The sequence below is a fragment of the Gavia stellata genome, chromosome 2 (assembly GCF_030936135.1).
Source record: "Gavia stellata isolate bGavSte3 chromosome 2, bGavSte3.hap2, whole genome shotgun sequence".
Classification (NCBI taxonomy): Eukaryota; Metazoa; Chordata; class Aves; order Gaviiformes; family Gaviidae; genus Gavia; species Gavia stellata.
Genome location: NC_082595.1, coordinates 30,330,233 through 30,346,123, shown reverse-complemented (window position 1 = coordinate 30,346,123; position 15,891 = coordinate 30,330,233). Strand labels below are relative to the sequence as shown.

General features: G+C 42.3%; 1 protein-coding gene across 2 annotated transcripts; it reads left to right on the top strand.

Annotated features, from left to right (window-relative positions):
• The first annotated feature begins 2,329 nt into the window (after positions 1-2,329).
• Positions 2,330-15,376, top strand: NTPCR (nucleoside-triphosphatase, cancer-related). Of its 2 annotated transcripts, XM_059835493.1 has the most exons (5): positions 2,330-2,427; positions 4,932-5,094; positions 6,209-6,305; positions 9,114-9,323; positions 14,081-15,376. In XM_059835493.1, exons 1-5 carry the CDS (start codon positions 2,394-2,396, stop codon positions 14,147-14,149), a joined length of 573 nt encoding a protein of 190 aa, XP_059691476.1. In that variant the 5' UTR covers positions 2,330-2,393; the 3' UTR covers positions 14,150-15,376. The 2 variants fall into 2 exon arrangements, with proteins under 2 accessions (XP_059691476.1, XP_059691475.1); XM_059835492.1 differs by lacking the exon at positions 9,114-9,323 and having other exon boundaries at positions 2,376-2,427.
• The last annotated feature ends 515 nt before the right edge of the window (positions 15,377-15,891 follow it).

The following is a 15,891-nucleotide window of genomic DNA, read 5'->3' as shown; positions in this document are numbered from 1 at the left end:
ATTTTATGTAAAACAGAAGTGTACTGATCATATGTAATATATCCAGTGAACTGACCATATGTAATATACCCATTGACTGTACAATGCTGTTGAGAGCAGAAACTAGATCTTCCCTCCTGCACATTAACATCTTAACTGTGCTCCGTCTGGCTCAACCAGCTTGAATTTGTGGCTGTGCCGTATCTCAGCCTTAATAGGAAAAGCCTGTGAATTTGGTTATAAGGATACCCTCCTGACAAATGGACAATATGGACTTCAACTCCCTTAACTTGAGGCTACAGTGGAAGAGGATACATGTTTCCTACTACCTGACTAAATGGTAGTCTATTACATAAAGCAGAAGTGCTTCACCTGCAATTACAGAGCAGCTGTAAAAGGTTCTGGTTTATAAATCCCAGCTAAAGAGAAATACTCCTCTACCATCCTGAAACACTGCACCAGATTTAGGGGTAGGGAGTGTTTCTAAGCATCCTCCCCACGTTTCCTACTGGCAAGCTATACTAGTTCTGATCACCTCTGCGAGACACCTTCCTTTCCCTCCATACTGTCTTGGGATCCTAGGCATCAGCTCTGGTTCTGCATGCCACCTGAGGGACCAAATGCAGAATTTATTAACCCCACCTCTTAACATCTCTTTGTTGCAATTTCTCCTTCTGAAAGTGGTGATGATAATTTCTACCTCACAAGAGTGCTGACCCTTAACTGGAGCATAACTGGAGACTGAAAGAGACTGGCTTTCCTCAGAAGCCAGAAGTGCAGTGGTACAAGATACTCTTACTATGCAGTGAAATAGCTGATTGCATCCCTCACACTTTTAGATGAACCACTGCTCCTAGCTGACCTGAAAGTATTGTCTATTTAAAGATGCAGAATAACTAGAGGGTTGCTCTTCATCCTGCTAACAATATAAAACAGTACAAGGAGGAGTTGGCCATATGTCATGTACACATCAAAAACATTTCATCCAATTTATGGAAAGACCTGTCTATTGTGCTGTAAACTCTACCTGCTGATCTACATATTTCATCTGGCTGAAAAGGTTATCATTATCTTTAACTATTATCTTTATCATTAACTCATTATCTTTGTGAAAATGATTAATAACCTTTAAATCCTTGGGAAACTACTGAAAATGAAAGCCAGACAGAAAGATGCGCTGAACCTGAAGAGAACCATTCCAGCTGAAGCAAGCAACAACCCGGATGTATCCCTTTCATAGCTCAGTATTTCTGGGTAACCATTTTGGTTCTTACAGCCAGACAGGAATCAGTACGTCTTGGTGGCAGGACATCGCCTCACCCAGACTTCGGCCTGTGCGCCGCAGCTCTCCGCACAAAACTAATTTTCCCTGCTGTCTTACAGCTCTCAATCGCCCGAGTCTAAAAAATACGGAGGCCACATGCATAAGGCGTGTTGGGATGCAGACAAATGCCTGCCAGTGTCTTTGTTAAACCTGCCAAACCTTTTCATTTGTGACCCAATTCACTCAGCTTTGTAACAACCCCCTAGTTGTGTATTAACCCCCCAGTTACATTTGCTATCTGCATCGAGGTATCAGACAACCCGTTTGTCTTTTAATTGAGTAGTTTGCTGCATCCTGGATCACGTTGTTTACTAAAACGGGTAAAAAGCTCTAGGGAGAGCTGTCTTAACATATTCAGAAATTAAATAGGTCAAGCTGACAGAAAAAAGAAAACGCTGACCCGCATTTAGGAAATCTATTGTTTTTTCCTCTCTCTGCCCTAACCTTAAATACTGTCCATCTTCTGGGAATACCACGGCAGCGGCCCACCCCTGGGCCGCGCCTCCGAGGCCGCCACAGGCCGGGAAGGGCCGGTCCCTCGGCGTCAGCCGCCCGAGCCCTCCGGCCGCCGCAGCTCCCGCCCGCGGGGCGGGCAGACCCGAGCGCGCCGGCAGACACTGCCTGCCTGAGGCGGCGTTGGAGTAATCCTCGCACGGGGGTTTCAAGGGGAGGGGCCGGGCTCCCCTCAGCAGCTGCCAGGGCTGCTGCGCCAACCCCCGCCCGGGCGCTGCAACCGCCTGACACCCTTTCGGGACCGGCCGATGAAAATCGCGCGTCGGCCGCTGCGACTCAAGGCCACACGAACCGCCATGTCAGACACCGCCGGGACAGGGCCTCGGGGCGGGCACCTCCCGGGGCGCCGCTCTGCGGGGGGGTAGCGACAGAGCTCCGCGCCCCTTTACCGCAGCTCCCCACGAAGCACCGCACCACGGTCAACGCTTCCCCGCGGACGGAAGGCGGAGGCGGTGCGGGGCCGAGCCGACCCGCCGGGACAGGGCGGAGCGAGTGGGCGGGGCGGTTCGGCGCTCCCGCCAGCCGGGCCGCGTCGTGTGGGGGAGAGGGTGGAGTGCGGTTTGCGGCCCCCCCCGCCATGTCCAAGCACGTTTTTCTCACGGGACCCCCAGGTAACGGGGGCGGGAGGAGCCTGGGGAGCGGGGCGAGGGGAGGCGGCGCGGCCTCTGGGGCCCGGCCCGGCCCGGCCTGGCCTAGCCAGCCGCCCTGCGCGGAGCCGGCGGGGCTGTGAAGCGCTTAGAGCCAGGGCAAGGCACCAGCTGGCGGGCTCCAGCACCGGCGCAGGGTGTGAGGCGGCTCCAGGAGCGCCTCCTGCAGCAGCTGGGCCCGGCAGCTGCCTGCGAGGTAACTCCGGCTGCCGGCGTGCAGGCCTGTAGCTGCTCCCCTCCCTGGTTGTCGCCTGCTGAGGTCAGAGCTGCTGCATTCATTAATGTGTTCCTAATGAAAGTCCATTTTAGCTCTCCGTCCAATCCCATACCATGTACGTTTCCAGATGCTACTGCTTTGTCCCTGGCTCCTGTCCTGCAGTTCAGTACTGGGGGGGAGAAACCCTCCTGGACAGCTAATCCTGCTTTAGTTAAATTGCAGCCGTTAATAATTTCTGAGCGCTTGTCTTTTCTGTAGCTTAATTGTGGTGATTTAGCACTTCCAATCTAAGTAATACTCAGTTATAGGTAGTAATTGGTATCCCATGTGGGCAGGCCTTGACTGAAGGGATGGAGTAGTTTATCATGGTAGGGGAATCTGATTATTGTGGAGGTAGAGTGGTGCAGAGTATGAGGGTTGAACTATAAGGTTGATAAATAAACCAGTTACTATGATTGCAAAGCTTTCTTTTGTGGTCTGAAAGTAAAGCAGTGGGCCTGATTCTCCTTTTTGTGAACCTTTTGCAGGTAACTGTCTTGTCTGGAATTGATTTAAAATGCTACTGCTAGGCTGAGATAGCAATACCTCCCACCCGCTTCATTCGGTCTTCCCATCCACTGAATAAAGGCAGCCCTCTGGGAGATGCAGAGGTTAGGCCTGCTTAGGCCTTGTCTCCGTTCATTTTGACTGAATTTGAGTGTACTGTTTTGATTAGCTAAATGTATAACTTTAAGCTTTCTTAAACTTAGTTTGAATCGTTTTAGCTTTCTTTGGCAATTTACTGAATGAAGGTAAGCAAATTAGAGAGAGCAAATCTCCTTAGCCAAATTACTATAAATTCGCTTATAGAGACAAGGCCCTGGAAAGATGGTAGACATTGATGATGCCACATTTGTCATTTTATTGTTGTTCAAATGCCAGGAATCCCCTTGGCTTCAATTTTGAAAAGTTTGCTTAATAGTTTGACAAGGTGCCCTTGAAGCCACAGAATATTTTGCCATTGATACTGACTTAAGAAAATAGTTCCTAAATCTGCTTAAAATCTAAGGGAGGAATTCGGTATGATCATGTTGAAATTATTTCTGTTGGCATCTTTAGGCATCTCACATTTGGTCGATATTCCTTGTCTCCAGGAATTTAAAGGTTTATTCTGCAGCATATTTTCTGCCTTCTGATTTTTTTTTTGACCACAATGATTAAAAATGAAGTGATAACACTAAATTTTGTGAGAGGCAATAAAGTTGAGTTTAAAAGGTGATTGTAAGGATGTACTTGTACAGTGGCAAAGGAGAAGAAATAGCTTCTTTGTGGGAACTGAGATGATGTCTGGAACATGGCCAGCATTCCCATCATAGAAGGTACATCAGACTGTGCTAGGAGACATCAAGTTGTGAGGGTTTTAAGGATCTGTCTCAGAGTAAGAGAAGGGATTATAGGAGCATAGGATAATTCATGTGAGAAGGGATTTCAGGAGAGGTGTAAAGGGGGGTCAGCTATGAGGCCAGACCAGGCTTTATCCAGTCAGGTCTTGAAAACATCAAAGGATGTGAAGACTGTACAGCCTGTCTGGGCAACCTGTTCCAGGGCTTGATTTGTCCTCACAATAAAAAAGCCTTCCCCTGTATCTAGTCAAAATCTCTCTTGCTTCAATTACAGTAACATAAGAAGTGTATTTCTGTTACTGGAAATACTTTTTGCCATGTGGGACCTGATATCTCAGGGGCACTGAGTGCTTCCGATTTCTAGGACATCAATAGAAGTAGCGTGTCCTTTGTGCCAGTTAGGCTTCTAAGAATAGCAGTCAGTTTTGACCTTACAATCTAAAAGGAGGATGAGCTGAGCTCTGTTCATAAAAAGTAGTGAGTAGCAGTGGTAGAAAGGGAGATTCATCAGTCAGGCTGCTAGCTAGCTTGGGTGTCAGTTGTATAACAGTATGGCTCTCATGTATTTACCCGCTTTGTGGCCTCCCCGCCCATTGTCTAAGCTAACAATTTTAGTGGTAGCCTGGGATGTTTGTACCATTCTGTTGTGACTTCACTGTAGATATACTTCTTAAAGGCTGATAAAACATTACAGTGTCAGTACAGGATGAACTTTAAAAGTTGCTTCTGTTCTTTCCTTTCCTGCCATTAAAAAAAAAAAAACATGAATGCTCCTGACGAATTGGATCATTACTGTGGTGTTTAAAAATGGACTTTTAGTGGAGAAGAAGATTAATCCTGTGTGCTTTTTGTTTCCTCTTTATTTTTAGGGGTTGGAAAGACTACTTTGATCCAGAAAGTCACGCAAGCTCTAAAATCCTCGGGCATTCCCATTGATGGATTTTACACAGAGGAGGTTAGAGAAGGTGGCAGGAGAACAGGATTTGACGTTGTCACTTTGTCTGGAAAGCGAGGACCTTTATCTAGAGTCAGGTACTGAGGTTTTAATAACTGTAAGTGGCTTATTGTTTTATGCTTCTGCTCCAGTCTGTCAGCATATTAAATGCTCTTCCAGAAGGTAATTTCCAGCACAAACAGGGCTTTCATGGTCAGGTTCTATGTCTGTTCAGTTCTTGTGTCCTGGCTGGTATCTGTATTGTGTATGTAGGCAGTGTCTCTATTGCAGAGTGAAATATTGAAAATCTGCTAGAGAAGGGTGTTCTCTCTTACTGCCTGTTTTACACCAGATTAAAAGGCTTGGCAGTGCTTCCTCTCTATTGTGAGGCCAAGTCTCTTTGGGGTACAATCAGTAGCTTATTGTAGGCAGGGAGGAAGGTTTTTTTTGTTTCCACCAGCTAATTTATGGGGACAGAAGTGGAAAATAAAAGGGACATTTCATATAACATTGTTTTAAAGAGCCACTGACTGCCCACAAATCCCACATGTGAATTTTAACAAAAAGAGGGTTTGAGAGCCCCACTAAGAGGGGGGCCTCTGAAGTGCAGAGGGACTCACAGTCTCTCCTGATTCACTAGACCTAGCTTTTCGCGCTTTGTGCAAAACTTAGTCTAGGTCCAGATGTGACGTTAGCAGCTCATTCAGACGTAGTTGATCTGACTAAATAATTTGCATACTGCTAATAAAGGAGGTTCACCTAGGATAATGTGATGCAGCACATGCAAACTGTCTGAGTATTTTTACAAGATTGTTTAAGGGTTTTGCAGCCCATACTGAGATTTGGGCTACTGCTGGCATGCTGTCTGCAGTGTCACATTAACAAATTCAAAGATGTGTACTGCAGGCATGGATTTTGATTTCAGTGTAAATATACCTGCAGGCTTTTAGATCCCATTATCCTTCCGTACACTGCTCAAATTTGAGCTTACATAGTTGTGACGGTAGCTTATGGTGTATTTATTGTCTGAAAGTATGCTATCTGCGATATGACTTAATGCATGGTTTACAGAGTTTGTTTTCTTTTCTTAGAAGAATTAAGGGGATTTGACTTATTAGGATAACTTCTGATAAATCCACTTGAAGTGACTGCAGTGAATTCCCAATAAACTCATTACTTAGAAGGACTTGTTTATCTCTTTTTCAAATTCAGTTCCAATTCTTCTACTTCAAGACGTGAATATCGGGTTGGACAGTATTCTGTAGATGTTGTTTCATTTGAGCAGTTGGTTCTACCTATGCTGAGAAATGTGAGTATTCTATGAAAGCTGCTGAAAAATGGATGCTTTATGATAATCAGTGTTATTGGAAGGCTCTTCTAGAGCACTAGTTTTTTATATTAATAAATGGGCTGTTTCTTGGGTTTCACTGATTCTGATTGACTTCAGGAACAGGAAGCTGGAGGGGCAAATCTGGCTTGTTCTGTTATGCTTATTGTAGTGTTGGATAGATTGCAATCCCCTCTCATTCTTGATCTGACATCATTCTGTGATCAGGACCTCCTTGGCCTGAGAGATAGCCAATAGGAAGTTTCTTCCTATGCCACCGTCTTGCATATTGGAAAGCAGACAAAGTGTATGCAGAACTGGATGGAGTCAGTGAGTCCAAGAAAAAGGCTTTTACTGCTGCTCCTCTTCTTTACAGCCTTTCTTTCTCTTTTGCTCTCATTCTCATCTTCTTCCGGTAGAAGCATTTGTTTCTTGAATCCAGTGGTTATTTTTGGTTACCACTGTGTAAGTACCTGGTAGGTTTTAACTGACAATAGCAGCCTGATAATTTGTGATTTAGCCTGCTGCACAAGGAGTGCTCTGTCTGTGACAAGACTTTCCACGCAGTCTTTTTCCTATCCGTCTAACACTCTGTTACAATAGTGCAAGCAGTATTATGGTTATCTGCCTTTTTCCTTCTTCCTCTCTCTCACTCCAACGTTTCCCCTCTCCAAAATTAAACAGGAACAGGTCTGATTTTGGCAAAAACATATCACAAACAGTGGGCAGCAGCTGCTGAACTGTACTACTAAAAAGAATCCTATTGTGATTTTTCTACACTGCCAAAGCTCAAGGGGCCAAGGAAGAAGGGGCTTCTTAACGAACTTCCAAAGAACAAAAAACCAAAGAGGTGCAAGGAGCAAAAACAAGACTGAGGATCTGATTCTGATTCTTGTTTTTGTCAAGGAACATTAAAGTCTGAGAGTTGAGAAGCAAAGAAGTTGGGAGTAAAAGAGAAAGGGAATATGAATAAAATGTGACAATTTTTTAATGTTTAATTTCACTGTAACTTGATTTACTATGTTAGTAAAGAGAAGGATAGTTAAAAATAAATAAAAAAGACTTCACTAAGCCAGTGCTGTACTCGGAATCCTTTTACTGCTGCATTAATGTGAAGTCCAGGAGAGATCTTGCTAGAAGGGTGTTAGCAGTGTTGAATTTTTCTGGTTGTTATATAGCTTTCTGCAAGTACAAGAGAGTGAAGAGAAGAAGAAAAGGAGCCAGCGGGGTCGGACCGGGCATGACCCTGTTCTCATTGAAAGCGCTGTTCATCAGTTTTGTGGGAATGTGGTCATGCATGTAGGCAGCACAAAATGGGAGAGGAGGAGAGTGAGGAAGATCATAGAACTAAAACAAGAAGAGACAAATGAAGAATGAGAGTAGGAGAGGCATAGGTATGGTCTGGTTTGATCAGAGAGCGGCACAGGGTGGGCATGTGCCCATTTAGTCTTGAGGACATCTTCAGCTCTTAAGACTTGGATCTCATTCACTCCAGTGAGAACAGGGGTAGATTCTGTTCTCTGGATGGTCTCTCTGGTTCTGGAAACTTTACCAGGCAGGACTGAGGATTTTTTTCAAAGCAAAATGCTGTTTCTCAGCATGTGACCTAGTGACTAGTATTGGCTTTTTAGCTCGCTGATCTATGAAAGGATTTTAGATAAAATAGCTACTCAGCAGGGACTTAGCTTTAAAAGATTTTAGGATGCATGTTATACAGTTCTTCCACTTTCCTAGAAGCAAATACTTTGCCTTTGCAAGGGAAAACATTTAGATTTTTTTTTTTCTTTTTAGGTTCTGTATAATATGGCTGGTATTGGTATATATTCATGAATCTACAGTGATGTTTTGACTTGAGTTGATTTCCTCCTCACTTTTATAAATAATGGAGTACAGTTCTCAGTTATTTTTACCAAGAGAGGGTAGGCAGTGCACTTCCTTTTCCTTTGAATAGTTCCTCCACTTTTCAAGTTGCCTTTCCCTCAGTGGCAATCACCCATGTTCTCTCCTAGACTTCTCTGCTGCTCACACCAGTCTGCAGCACGGTACTGTTTGGCATGGTCTTAACTTCATGAAAAAAGCAAACAAACCACAAACGTGGTTAATCGTTAGTATGGTGCCTATCCTATGATCCAGGGGGATGGCTAGGACTATAGAATAAGCTATATCTTGACAAAGAAATGGAAGATGACTGTTCTGATGTGAGAGAGGCTGAGAAACGGCTTGGTTGTTATCCAGATAGCTTCAAAGAAAGCTAGTTGTTCTGAGAGAAATGCTAGTTTTGACTCTCCTTTGACCCAGCTATAAGAGGAAAAACTTCCAAATCTAGATTTAATGCAAGTCTTTTTTTAAATACTTGAGTTATGTGGATATTGATCTATTCTAAATGCATAATCTGATGGTAAGAGTGAAGTTTTGAAAAACTTGATGTCCCTCAGATTGATTGAGAGCTGCTAGTAGGCAAAGTGAAGTTCTTAATTGTCAAATAGCTCGTATGGGACCATTGTGAGAGTTCTGCTTTGAAGGAAAATTGATATTATGGATATTTCCTATTGTAGCTGGTATTTATGCTGTACATATATGTTCATCTTTCCAAAAATCTGTGCTGAAATAGAAATGATAGATTTATACGTCTATCAGTTACCAGCAGCAGCTTTGACTTTTCCATTTTCCCCAGTATTACAATTGAATTGATGTCTTTTGGAGGTATTTCTTTTATTAGCATAGAAATGATTTCTGTTGCTTGTTCTAAGTTCTGTATTGTTTACAGTCTCTTGATGCCCTTTTCCACAGGTAAACCGTGGCAGTGATGCAGAGAAAAAAATTTGTGTCATAGACGAGGTTGGTAAAATGGAACTCTTCAGCCAGGCTTTTATTCAAGCTGTTCGTCAAACGCTGACTGACTCAGGGACTGTGGTGCTTGGAACTATTCCTGTACCTAAGGGAAAGCCACTGGATCTTGTTGAAGAAATAAGAAGTAGGAAAGATGTTAAAGTGTTCAATGTGAGTAATATTTAATATCCTTAAAAAGCCTTCTGTTCTAGGTTGCTGGTTTGTAAGTGGGTCTATTTTAAAACTAATTGTTACAACCAACTGATAGCTGTGGGTTGCTTGTATGAAATAAGTTTTTTAGTTTCCGTTTTATTCTTAATGGGCAGGTGTTTACCTTAAATAAAAATAATCACATTTGGCACTTACTGTAGCAGTCTCACACAGCTGGCTTTGCTTGTGAGGGGCTGTAGAAGTCATGATACAGTGGTTTTAAAAGGTTTTCTTGCTGTAGTATTATTGCCGTATAAGTATTCATTATTCCTAAGAGTTAAATCTTTTAAAATACAGTCAGTTTTTTAAATATTTTTTTTTCAGACTGGCGTGGAGAAATATTACCAGTAATCATATTCAAATAAAAAAAAAGGAAAAAAAAAAGGCAGTAGTGGAGTTTGCAGAAATGATTTCTAGAAGACAGACATTTGTAAACTGAGTGTGCTTTCTCTGGAGCCAGTGAACCAATTTTGGAATTCATTATGTTATTTTTACAGACATAATTTTCACAATATTAGGGCTTCAAAGTGCATTTCTGATCAGTTACAGGGAGGTTCTCAAAAACTTACCACAACAAAACATAGCCTGTTCACAGGAATACATGCCTGAGGTTTCCTTAACATCTGTAAGTGTCCTGGATGCTTCACAAAAACAAGCTAAATGCAGACGCCACTCGTTTGATTTATTTTTCTGCTCGGTGTGTACTATTTGTAGTAGAGAATAAAGCTATATATCCAAAACTGAACTGTGCATCTCTATAAATTATAAATTCAGTAAGCAGGACTTACACATCCTGGCTTACTAACAGGGGCAGTATGGTGTAGAACAGTATACTGTTGCAGCCTGTCCTTTATCAGATGCAGGTCACAGTGAGAGTGCTTACTTTGTTTTCATCCACGTAAATGAGGTAGGAAAAAACAGTATCTCAACAGCTTCATACTGAATGATCTTAAGCCTCCATCTTCTGTTTTCCTCTTCAAAGTGAGATAACAAAACTGCAGTGCTCAGAAAAGTTCCTCAGCTTTCTTTTAGTTGGTGGTCTCATCATCATCTTCAGTTTCTGTTTTTTGAATTAAATGCCTGTTCAATTAAGTGCTAAAGCAATCCTAGGAGCAAAGACGAGAGGAAAATTCCTTTCCTCACATAAGCATTCAGCTCCATTCCTTTCAGAGATAAAACCCCAGGTTTCCCACTGCCAAGCTAATGTTTGTTAGCTGTCAGGCTACTAAACAGGGATGCATGTAAATGTGAATTTTGTATGACTTGCTTTACAGTGGTAGAACTGGGGGAGAGGGAATGGAGAGTGCCTCACTGAAAGTAAGTCATTCGGTGCTTAGGCTGCAGTCACAGCAAGGCAATAATGTGTGTTTGGTCCTCTCAGAGGAGGAAACAGTGCTAGAAAACAGCATTTGTCTTTTCAAGGAAGCTTTTGAGGCTTCCACTGGCTCTTTATCAGGTGATGTTCTGAGGGCATGTGCTACTCAGCCCTGGGTTGTTAGCTGTGTCAGTCTGCTGATACATATTTCTCTTAAGTACTGACTACAGCCAGCTAAAGTCTTCCTGTAACTTTCAATGGAGCAATGTTTAGCTAAAAAAAAACTTTACTAAAAAAATGAGCCATCCTGTTTATGCTGCTGAGGTTAGGATGAGCAGGTTTCTTTGTTTAAATAGAGTTCTCTGGTGAATCCGTTAGCCAAAAGCATGGGTGTGCAATGTGTGACAGACTGCGATAGTTCCCAGGTGGCAGAGGCCTGCTATGCTAAAATCTTGTGCAGGAGAGCATGTGTCTCACTTGCTCCAGTGATACTCTACATGCTCTTTCCCAGTTAGTTAACATGTGTGCATGAGCAGGAACAGAACCTGCCTGTGGGGAGTCAGAGGTGTTACTGGCTAAAGTAAATACTGGATCACCAGCTATGTTCTTCAGGGGCTGTGGCATGGGGAGAACCTGGAGTGCCCAAATAGCTCATAGTCAGTAGTTTCTTACTAGCTTTTATGGTGCCTGGAAGTGTGCAGAAGTAGGTGGCTACCTTCCAAAAAAGTTTTGCCTCCTTTGTCACTGAGTATGGAGTTAGGCTGCATTCAAGTAACTCGGCAGAGTTTTCTCATCCTTCTCTTCGTGTCACAAGGACAGTTCTGATGTTTGACACTAAGTGCATAGAGACAGCTGTTTGTAGTTTTACAGTCCCTTCTGTCTTGAAAGCGTATTCAGTTGGTGTTAATGGTCCCAGATGCCCTAAAAGCAGTTGAGGATTGGGTCTCAAATGTTTAATTTATTATGTTTAGAGCACTTAATGATGGGAGCTCTGATATTTAACACATTTTTTCCCATTGTTGCCCAATTCCATTTTGCTGAGAACTAAACTGTCCAGTGAAACTACAGAGGCTCTTTTTGTACTGCCCAGGTCTGTATAGTTTTGCAGACACAGTGTTATAAATAGCATCAGATTATCCTTAGTAGCTGGCGCATACTAATTTTCTCCCATTTTCCCATCTATTAATTTTGCTTCCATGAAACCCATAAGTGAAGTTTGGTTGCATATGCCTTTTAAGAAAGAAAATAAATAGTTAAACGGATCAGAAGAAGAAAAGGTTCCATTTGAACAGACTGTACAAGAAGGGGTTTCCTTGGCAGTACTTTTAACAGGGGAAGAAAGCTTTTGACCTGTACTGTTGCCTGCTTGGAGTCTAGGTGATAGTTTCCTCCAAATTACCTAAATGCTTAGTATAAACAGCATCTACAGTTATTTTCAACTCCCTGTCTAAAAATCTACCCATCTGTTTGTACATTCAGTAAAGTTACTGGGAGATTTGTTCTCTCTGGGAAAGCTGCCTGCACAGAATGTCTCCAGATCCTAAGAGGAAACTTATATCTATCAAGCAGCCTTTGTAAAACAGTTGTGAAAATTTCCCAGCACTTGGCACTTTCTCTTTGCTGCTCTCACTGGACTTCTGGCATGTAGGTATGGAAAAGGGACAGATAAAATGTGGTATTGTTTTCATTGGCTGTGAGACAGTGGGAAGAGCTATTCAATGTTCAGAAGGTCCTTTGAAAGTCAGGATATCAGGACACTTGCTGTGAGATTTAGAGTTTGGCTCATCTATGCTCTGTGCCTTGTTTACCCTAGGGTCTCTCAATAGCCTTACTGAAGAGCAATTCCATTCTTTGTTGTCTTGCTCTCTGTTATTGTGGAGTTTTCTGTTTATCTTATAATAGGCTTGGAATGATAATAAAAACAGCAACATTTTCAGGCAGATCTTCCATTTCATTCCCTTTTTTTAATGTCATTTTTTCATCAGTCCCACATTGGTCTGCTTTCTTGAATTCAAGTGGCATAGGTGAGACCACCATCTCTAGGTTTTACAGTGTTGGTTTCCAGCATTTGGATAGGATGTCTGTGACTATAGATAGCTATAGGCTCCTAGGGCCAAATTCTTCATGTTGGACTGTCACCTATTTAAAAATAATAAGAACAATGATGATGATGATGATAATAATAGTTTCTCCTGTTCTGTATTGACTGTAGTACTGGAAGGGATACAAACCCTTGTGCTCAGATCTTGAATGCAGTGAAACCTTGCTGGTAGAGAGTTTTATGCCATGCATAGTGTGGTATCTCTCCTTCCTTGTCAAACAGCATTTCTCAAACTTTGTGAAAAATGCAAACACCCTTACATTTTTGGCTCATCTGTCTTTGTCTGATTTCTTCCTGCCCTCTCTGCAGGGATCTGAACAGTGGGGAAAATTTCTTAGGCTTTTTAAAATGAGGCTTTTGCTGACACTTCACAATTGCTTGTTAACCCTTTCACCTTAACTCTTACCCTTAACTCTTTCAGCACCCCAGCCATCTCCCCAGGTTTTAGTTGAGTGAGTTAGTAATGCACGGCACTATGGGTCACTGGGTTCCCTATCAGGACCCGGTCTATGAAGAAGAGGTAATTTACACCCCCCACCCCCCCACCAGCTCTGTGCTCTATTGTTGCTGCGCCTGGGAGCTGAGCTGACTAGCAAGTGCTAGCATTTGCTTGGCAGTTTGCAGTAATCTGCAGGTGCTGCAATGCAGATGAGCCCAGCAAAAGACAGGACACTAGACTATATGGATTTTCACAGGTACTAGTTTTAAAGGCCAACATTTCCATGGACTGGTCAACCAAAGGCATACTTCGGTGTGCTACAAAAGCCCCGCAGCTCTCTCAAGTAGTCTTATTTCTTTTCCAAGTTGTTTCTATCCTGCAATACTAAGGTTTCTCAGAATACAGAGTTGCGCTGCTAAGCCTGTTTTAATTTTTTTCATTGCAGATGTTTTTGACTAGGTCTGTCATCCTAATTCATACAACCCTTTCAAGTACTGACAGTGTAAGAACTCCACTTTATAATAGAAAAATTGTATTTGGTAGTTGAGAAGGATTTCTAGTAATGACAAAAGTACATGCTGGTTCTTCAAGTGATTCTTGTTAGTTATTCAAGCCCTGAATAATACTGCAAAATACCATGGGTAATTAAATCAAAAAGATCACTGAATATTCAATAACATATGCAGGTTTGTGGGTTTAGCTTATTGTTTTCTCAGTAGCAGAAGGCGGCAGGTGTTTGACACTCAACATTCCTCCACTGAGAAAGAAATGCATTTGAATTTCTGCTTTGTTGGTTCTTGAAGTAAACACTGAAATAGAGGTTATTCATCAAATTACATCAGTTTTATTTTCTCTTTCTCTAGGTTAGTAAGGAAAACAGAAACAGCATTTTTCAAGACATCTTGGCAGCTGTGGAATCCTGCAGAAAATGAAGACCTTGCCTATAAACACTAAAGCTTTTATTCTTACAAAACATTACAATATTTTGCGGATGTTTTAGAGTCTGTCCTTCCTGTTTTAGTCACTGGAGGCTTTACTGGAGCCTTCAGGGTAATCAAGGTAAAGCTCGTAATACTCTAAAATGTGAACATGAGATAGCACGATTCTTGTTTATTCAGTTCACAAGCTGATCCATCCAAAAAGTTGAACAGACGTGTAGTTAACATCCAGTTCTAATCTGGGTATTTGAAAGTTAGGTGGTCTGACTCTGGTCCTAGTTATACCATGTAAAAGCAATTAACTGTCAAATCTGTTTGAGCTCTTAGTCTTTCAGAGTGTGGTGTGGACTGTTCTGCCTAGAGAGCAGTTCAGTATCTGGAACTTAGCCCTGATGTAACAGAACAGAACCCTGCTCAAAATGTATGTGTGCTCTGCCTGGCTTATGTAGAAATATCTTTGCTGTCTGTGACCCAGTGTTCAAGTGTGTTTCAGCATGGGTGCTGACAACTCATGAGCTAGAAGGAATAAGCAGATGCTATCCCCCTACCCCCAGACACCCCTTAGTTGCAGTAAAAGAAGGATTATCTAGAATTTAAAAGAAATTTCCTGTGATCCCAAGTGACATATACAGAATTCCACTTCAGGAGGAAAAATAACTAAGTCTACCCTCTCCAAAGTGGCCCAGACCGTAGTTGATAAGAGGACTGCATTTTGGGTTTATTTTCAACTTTCTGATGGCAATGCTGCCTCGCACCCCCTTAAAGTTACATATATAAATCTTCAGGTCCACGAAGTTCAGTCAAATCTTGACTTGGGTTTTTCATGCAGAGTTTATTAAGTCAGGATCGACTTAATACTGCATTTGTCTATATGGTTTTTACAATCCTTTATGTTTATTGTTACTTCTTGTTTGGTTGGGGTTTTTACCTTATTCAATTCTGTACGTGGTTAGTGGTGAAATAATTAAGTGTTTGAGAGTATTAGACAATGTGTTTCCCTATGAGGTGTGCAAATGTGTTCAGGACAAGTGCTACCACTTAATCAGTTTTGCATGTTGTAAAAACAGAATTCCCTCCCAGGTGCACACTTGTTCATTGTACGATGTATAGTCATCTCTGGCTGTAAAAAGTTGTTAAGAATTCAGTTGTTTCTTACATTTTTGTGTTCAGTTCAACAACTGTTAAAGTGAGCAAACTATTTAAAGGCATTTTCAAATATCATTTTAGTTATTTATTTCTGTAAAACTGACAGCCAAAGTTGTAGGGGGCTGGATGGAGAAAATAATTTTTACAGGTGCCCTGGAAACAGCTGGGAGCATGGAGGGAATGTTCTTTCCCTTCCCTATGTTGAGAATGAGGGTCTGGTACAAACCTGACCTTCCAAAGATGGTAGGAGGTACATGCCATGTTAAACGATGCCACGGCCTTGTTCCCTGACTGCCCTGTTACACTACCGTTCTGCTCAAATCTTTTTGGATGACAGTATCGTCCTCATCATACTTGGGAAAAAGAAAATTCGTCTCAGGGTCCCTCTCCTTTGGGAATGTACAGCTCCTGGCTGCTTTTTGCAAAATAAGGCTGTACCCTGAAGGTATCACTAATCCCTTAACCACTTCAGGCATCTTACTCAGACAAGACACCTTGTTAGAGGTGAAGGACTTAGGACCAAAGTAAACTTTTTCAGGGCTATGTGCCATAGACTTTCAAACAGAAACCTCTCTGCACTTGAGTGTTGG

Bases quoted from the DNA above. Each gene is read 5' to 3' on its own strand.
- NTPCR (XM_059835493.1), top strand. From the start codon at position 2,394: ATGTCCAAGCACGTTTTTCTCACGGGACCCCCAG. The intron at 5,095-6,208 runs GTACTGAGGTTT...TTTCAAATTCAG, and splicing joins GGACCTTTATCTAGAGTCAG to TTCCAATTCTTCTACTTCAA. The intron at 9,324-14,080 runs GTGAGTAATATT...CTCTTTCTCTAG, and splicing joins AAGATGTTAAAGTGTTCAAT to GTTAGTAAGGAAAACAGAAA.